Genomic DNA, 7,411 nt, shown 5'->3' with positions numbered 1-7,411 from the left:
TTCCACACTGTACCAGAAATACAAGGAACCAATAGGAAAGCGCGAAGCCATAAGCACCAGTCGAGGTGTGTAGCTGATGCTAATCCATTTTTAAAATCGAATTTGTGCTCAAAACGAGTGCTTTGGCATTCTACGAGAGGTCAGCTCAGCTCAGGTTCGGTTATGTTAGTTTAGTTTAGTTTAGATTGGATGAGTTCTTTGCCGTGCTGATTCAGGCCCCATTTCTCCCGTGCGACTGCAGTCAAGTGCACATCTCCATCTCAGTGTCGGCATTCATTCCTGCGCGGTAAGTCGACATGTCGGGTTTGGTTTTTTCACGCTTAGTATCCAGTCCCTCACGAAGATCATTGCGCCTTGGCAGTGGTTTTGCGCATGATGGTGCGGTGGTGTGGCCTCTATTAAAGTGAGGTTGTACATGACTTCGAGGCGTCAAGTTTGCCAAGTTTGGCAACACGTGAAGTATTCGCCACAAGTTACCACCAGTGAGAGATTTATTTAAATTGAGTCAGTTTACTGTCCGTATCACTCCAGAAGCCACAGTGAATGGGTGCGTGTTGTGCAGTGACTCTGTGATTGGAGGTAACGAAAGCTTGATCACATTGTAATTTTCATAGCACCCAGAACTATATTGGTGAAAACAATGAGTTATGAGCTAATTTAATCTTCATTGAATTGATAAGTAATGTTTGTCAACAATGTTTGTTTATTTTTCAGCTGACAAGGAGATAATTTGTGTTTGCGTGTTTATTTTTCAGATAAGTAGGCCGAGTTGGTATTACCAAACACTTCAGCCCCAAGAATAAGACGGCATCGAATAAAATAAAGTACACACCACGTGACCGAAAGTATGTGGAAACATATCTGCAGTCTGGCTTCACTGACTTCAATGACAAGGAAGGGCGTGTGCTGCCACGGTGTGTGTTGTCTGGAAAGATCTTGTCAAATGAGAACATGAAGCCAGGGAAACGACGTGAACATCTTCGTAACGTTCACCATGCGCATGAGGGTACAGTCCACGCATCTTACGAAGTTGTATATCTCATAGCGATGCAGAAGAAGCCTCACACTGCACCGGAGGAGTTGATCATGCCTGGTGCTGAGATTCGTGTGTGAAACATGTGGCAAAAGCGAAGCAAAGAAGCTTTCAAGAGTTTCTGTTTCCAACAACACCTTTCGGTGCCAGATGGATGACATGGTGGAGGATGTTGAGATGCAAGTTGTTGTCGAAATCAAAGCATCGATGCACAAGTTTGCCATTCAGCTGGATGAGTCAACTGATGTGTCTAATTGTGCTCAGCTGATCTGCTTTGCTCGCTATATTGTTGATGATCAGCTGAAGGCTGAATACTTGTTCTGCCTTCCGCTTGAAACAACAACCACGGCACAAGATATTATTGATATGGTGTCAACCAACTTGGGAAAGCATGAAATACAGTGGGAAAAGCTGGGAGCTATTTGCACGGATGGGGCACCGGCAATGCTCAGAGTAAAATCCGGGTTTGTTGCATTGGCAAAGAAGAAAGCACCTTCGCTCACTAACGTGCATTGTGCCATTCACCGCCAAGCTCTCATGACCAAAACTCTTCCTGACTCGTTCAAAGACGTGATGACCTGTGTTATACGAGTGGTCAATTTTATAAAAGGTCGAGCACTTTACACTCGTTTGTTCAGAGTGCTGTGTGAAGAATTTGGTTCTGAAAACGTGCAACTGTTTTGGCACACTGCGGTGAGATGTCTGTCTCGCGCCAAGGTTTTGGATCGAGTTTTTGAACTGCGATCAGAAATAGCAGACTTTCTTGCTGCAAAAGCACACCCTGACAACACTGCCTTTCGTGACGACAAGTTCATCGCATGCCCAGCTTCACGATCAGACATCTTTGGAGAGATGAATGTGTTGAATTGCTCTCTACAAGGAAAAAATTCCTCCATCATCGATGTCCGAGAAAAGAAGAATGCCTTCTGTCAACAAATAGAACTATGGTGCAGGTGAGTCAATGTCAGCAACGTTGCTATGTTTACCAGACTCGACCAATTTCTTCAAAGTAGCGAGGTTCCGTGCCCGGCGACCGACATTGGTGAGCATCTGCTCAAACTGAAGACGTCAATGACAAAATATTTTTCCAAAAGTGAGGTTCTACAGAGGAACACCGCATGGAAAAGCAGCCATTTCTTGTCGCCGAAGATGTCATTTCTGACACCGACCCTGCAAAAGACGAATTCCTGAAGTTGAGAAATGATTCCGGGACCCGAAGCACATATGACACTGTCGAGGATATTGCATCTTTCTGGCTTCAGCAAGGAGCAATGGGATATCCAACTCTAATGACTCGGGCTATCAATGTACTTCTTCCATTTCCCACGACCGATTTGTGTGAACTTGGGTTCTTGACAATGTACCACGTCAAATCCAAGACTAGAGACTGGCTTGTTCCAAGCTAAGGTATGAGGCTGGTTCTGGAAAAGATGAAACCACGCATCCAAAATCTGTCTTCAACAAAACAACTTCATCCATCTCACAAAGTCGAAGTCTCGAACAGCACTGTGCAGTTAATGCTGAATTGTCCTAGAATTGTGCATTTGTTTTTTGTAAAATACACAATTTTACATTGGGGTAATTCGAACCTATCAGACTTAAATAGGGGTAAAAAAAAGTTTGGGAACCACTGCATGTAGAGTGTTTTGGAATAGCCTCATAGAACGAAAAAACAGTTTAAGTAACCCAAGATTAATGTGGGACTACGCAAAGGCACAGATTGCCGTCTTTTGCCAACAGTTCAATCACTTCTCATCTTTTAGTGTAAAAAAGGAGAGGATTGTACTCGAAAAAGAAATAGTGAAATTACAATCTGATGTTGCAAACAACCCCAGAACAACAAATAACCATCTGCGAATGGAAAAAAAGGCCCTTCTAAATGATCTTGTTGACTACCAAGTGAAAGGTGCAATGATACGATTAGGATGGATCAGATTTATAATTTGGACTCGCCAACTAAATTTTTCTTTCATTTTGATAAAAGACCACCGGTCAAAGGCAAGTTGAAACCCGAAAGCTCTCAACTGGGGACATTGTGACATCACAAGATAGCATTAAGAGGGAGATCTATCACTTCTTCTCAGACGTGTTTATGGCAAATGATGTTGGCAATGATGCGATCTGATATTTCACGTCTGATCTCCCCATGTTAAGTGCTGCTCAAAGGGATCAGCTTGATTCCTTACCTTCCTTGGAAGAACTTACACTCTCGCTTGCTTCTCTGCCGACTGGAAAATCTCCTGGACGAGACGGCCTCCCAGTCGAGTTTTACAAATCCTTTTGGTCTTTATTAGGTCCAGAGCTTTTGGAGGTCTTTACTAGTTCTTTCCAATGTGGAGAATTGCCAATGATCTGTCGTAGAGCAGTAATTACTTTATTACCTACAAAAGAGGACCCTCAGCTTATTGGCAACTGGAGCGCAATGTCTCTTTTAACTTCAAATGTAAAATATTTTCCAAAGCTTAAGCTCGATGCATCTCCCCTTCTAGAATTTTTGTATCCCCTTCTAGAACAACACCTCCCACTTGGTTGTCTCAAACCTGGAAACATTACCTCTTCCACAACAACAAACTCAGCATCAGAAGATTCCCACTCAGATATGTCCTCCTGATTAACGGCAGGATGTTTCTTCCCTAGATTCTCCTGATGAACAGTACACCTTCTTGGTTCTGGGATAGGTCCTGCACAGGCCCTCAAGTTCACACGATGCACTCTTCGAACTGGCCCTCCACCCACAGATTCAACGGCATTGGTTGTACCCTGCATTTCATCCACCGAGAACACTGCAGGTCCCCAAGCATATTGAATTTTGTTCATCCTCAACAGTCTATCTATTTGATAGACAAACTGATGTCGATAAATTTTTATCATGATGGGTTTGGGGGTGATAAAATATATAAATTGATGATAATTAAAACTTGATATTAAAATAAAATATTAAATCTGAAATTGAAATGTAATCAAATATGATATGATTCTTTTAAGTATGTATCCATTTTGGAATTAATATAATTATATTTCTCCTTTGAACGGAAAGATCATCGGTATATTAAAAGTGTAAACAGGTTGAACTTTGCCAGCAAGATGAATATAAAGAAGAATTGCCTCTCATTTTAAAGCTATCTTGAGGGATTTTCTACAAAAGACAGTAGTTGTAATGTGGATTTAAGAAGATGTCCAGATATTTTCGCGAAGCTTTACTCCTTCAAGATTAAAAATCTTCCTGGTTTCGAAGAAGTAGACTGACCTTTTAACCTACATCGGATGGAAACTTGTTTTAATGGCCATTAGAGTTGGCATTTGACATCATTCGAGCATTCTGTGCGATTAATATGTCCAGATTTGAATTTGTGTTCCAACCATTTAAGCAGGAGCTGTCTACGACGACTGAAGATAAGGTTCACCTGGAAAACGTCAAGATCAGACGAACTGGCGCCAGTGCCAGAAAATGATAAAAACTGTGTCTTTCTGAAAACTATATAAAGACTGAGATTCTCCACTTGTATTTGAGTGATCTGGAGTGAGTTTGTTTGTCCAGAACCTCCTGTGCACGCACATTAAATCTGTCTGTTTGTTTGTTCAATAAATGTTCTAAATTGTACTGAAGTTCTGTATTTGTATCTCCACTGACCCACCTGTAAAGATGAGCAGTGCATCTTTTCCTTCTGTGCAGCAACCCTTTTAGCTGATTTCTTTTCAAAATACTCCCTTGCCTTGGTATGTGCTTCCCTCAAACGCTCCTGATGCCAAACTAGCCAGTCATGCCTCTCATTCACCGCTTCTTCCTGCCCAAACAAAGCATCAATAGGAAGATGGAGATTTACACCAAACAACAGAAGGTATGGTGAGCAACCAGTTGCGGCCTGGGGTGTCACGTTGTACGCATGTAGCCACTCAGGCAGATGTTCGGGCCAGTGTTTCCACCACCCCCACTCCCTTCCCCCCCTCGGGGGAAATGTGCAGAGAAGGTCGTGGAGCATTCGGTTGAAATGCTTGCACTGAGCGTTTCCCTCAGGATGATGGGGAGTGGTGCACGTTTTATTGACACCAGACAGCTTACACAGCTCAGCAACAACATCACTGTCAACATTCCTTCCCTGATCAGAGTGCAATATTTCAGGTACATCATACTTCATGAACCACTCCCTGAACAGGATCTGAGCTGTGGTGTCAGCCTTCTGATCTCTTGTAGGAAAAGCCTGAGTGAATTTCGAGAACACATCAGTAACCACCAACACATTCTCTCGGCCATCAGTACTTGGTTCCAAAACAGTGAAATGTATTGCTACCACCTCCAATGGTCGTGACGCAGACAGTGTGCCCATGGGTGCGCATATCTTCTTCGGCTGTGGCATGTTGGTCAAAATGCAACTTTGACAGTTCTTAACTGGTGTTCTGCATTATTGCACATTCCCACCCAAAAACAACGGTGTATCAACAGATTCAATGTGCACTCTATGCCTTGGTGCCCCATGCGATCATGCATACTTTCAAGCACTTGATCCTTCAAACACTCAGGTTGCAACAGCTGTCAACATTCACAAACGTGAACATCATTAATAACCCGGTACAACTCATTCTTCTCTTGTACATGTTCCCATTCTTTCAGCAATGACACAGTAGATTTTGAAACACCCTGTCTTTCCTCTTCTGCAGGTTTTCCCTTCACATCCCAAAACTTCCAAAACACAATGAGTGTGAGATCAGCATCTTGTAACCTACGCAGTTCCTCTCTGATGTAACCCGGAAAAGTTGGCGTGTTTCCCATTGGGACAGAACCACCATCCTCTCCGATCTCTCTGGTTCATCCTCCCCTGCCAACGGCTGCCTCGAGAGGGCATCTGAGGCAGCATTACGAAACCCAGGGCGATATCTCATGTCAAAGTAAAAAATTGCTTCATGTGCAACCCATCTTTGCTCTATTGCTCCCAACTTTTCAGTTTGAAGATGACAAAGCGGGTTACTGTCCAGAACCACTGTAAACTTAGAGCCGAAGAGGTACTCTCAAAACTTCTCTGATACAGCCCAATTCAGAGCGAGAAATTCAAGTTTCACAATGCTGTAATTTTTGCCATTCATCTCAACATTTCTCAACCTCCTACTGGCAGATGCTTGGACCCTCTTCTTGTCCCCTTATTTCTGATAAAGAACTGCCCCGAGACCCCGGTTGTTGGCATCAGTCTCAATGATGAATGAACGACCGAAGTCCGCAAAGCCCAACACCGGCGCAGTGATCAACTTCTCTTGTAATTCCTTAAATGAAGCATGACAATCTTCATTCCACCGGTCATCAAACACTTTTTTAAACTTTGCCGGATTTCCTTCTCTGAGACCCTGATTCACAAGATCATGAAGAGGACCAGCAATCATGGAAAACCCCTGAAACAAATGCCTGAAGCAAGTACAGAATCCAAGAAAAGACCTCAGCTCCTTCAATGTACTGGGCACTTTCCACTTGCTAACAGGAGCAACATTTTGTGGATTATTCACAATACCCTTGCCAGAAATCTGATGTCCGAAGAACTGAACTTCCTTCTGTAGAAAATGAAGCTTTTCCAGCTTTCACTTCAGTCCTGCTTCCTTCAGTCACCTCAAGACAGTCTTCAGTCTTTCTAGGTGCTCTTGAAACATATTTGAGCAAACGAATGTCATCCAGGTACACCAGCAAAAGTTGAAATGTCGTCATTCATTGTCACTTGCATGAGGCGCCGAAATGTGGCTGGTCTACTGCATAAGCCAAATGGCATGTGATGCGAGTATACTCAAAAAAACCAAATGGTGTGGGAAACGCCATCTTATGCTGGTCTCTCTCGTGTATAGCGACCTGATGGTACCCACTTGGTAAGTCAATTGTCGAGAAGAACTGTGCCCCGTGCAGTGCGTCAAAGGACTCGTTAATCTGTGGTAATGGAAAAGCATCCCGTCTCATTTTTGCATGCAGTCGACAGAAGTGCACACATAGACGCAAGCTCCCATCAGCCTTACGTACTAACACTTTAGGAGAAACAGAAGCGCTTGTGCTCTCCTTGATAACTCCTTTACTGAGCAGATTGAAAATGTGTTCTTTAACCTCCCTGTACTGAGTCGGGGGAATCCTACGATATGGCTGAGTCACCAGGATCTCGTCCACTGAAGGAATCTCATGACGCACCTTGTCAGTGTAACCTGGAACCTCGTCCTTCAGAGAGAAAAACCTCAGAATGTCTTACCAATAAATTTTTAAATTCGCTGTCTTGTTCAGGAGTGCCCCCGACATTGGCTCCATCGAGAATCAACCTGTGCTCCCCATCACTCATTTGTCTTCTCAGGCTGTCGATGGTCACCTGCTCACACTGGCTGAGATGCGTTGAAACCGAACCTCACACAGGTGATCACACT

The 7,411-nt window shown here is 43.5% G+C and overlaps 1 protein-coding gene across 1 annotated transcript; it reads left to right on the top strand.

Moving 5' to 3' along the window:
* Positions 1-1,183: 1,183 nt before the first annotated feature.
* LOC147007142 (protein FAM200C-like) lies at positions 1,184-1,990 on the top strand. The gene has a single exon (XM_085867538.1). The coding sequence runs from the start codon at positions 1,184-1,186 to the stop codon at positions 1,988-1,990; it is 807 nt and encodes a 268-aa protein (XP_085723664.1).
* The last annotated feature ends 5,421 nt before the right edge of the window (positions 1,991-7,411 follow it).

The sequence above is a fragment of the Eptatretus burgeri genome, unplaced genomic scaffold, assembly GCF_056783735.1.
Source record: "Eptatretus burgeri isolate ZD-2024b unplaced genomic scaffold, Ebu_testis_v1 Ebu_testis_scaffold_566, whole genome shotgun sequence".
NCBI lineage: Eukaryota > Metazoa > Chordata > Myxini > Myxiniformes > Myxinidae > Eptatretus > Eptatretus burgeri.
This window is presented reverse-complemented; position numbering and strand designations above follow the sequence as displayed.

What these genes read in the sequence shown, in the direction of transcription:
- LOC147007142 (XM_085867538.1), top strand. Translation starts at nt 1,184, where the DNA reads ATGGATGACATGGTGGAGGATGTTGAGATGCAAGTTGTTGTCGAAATC.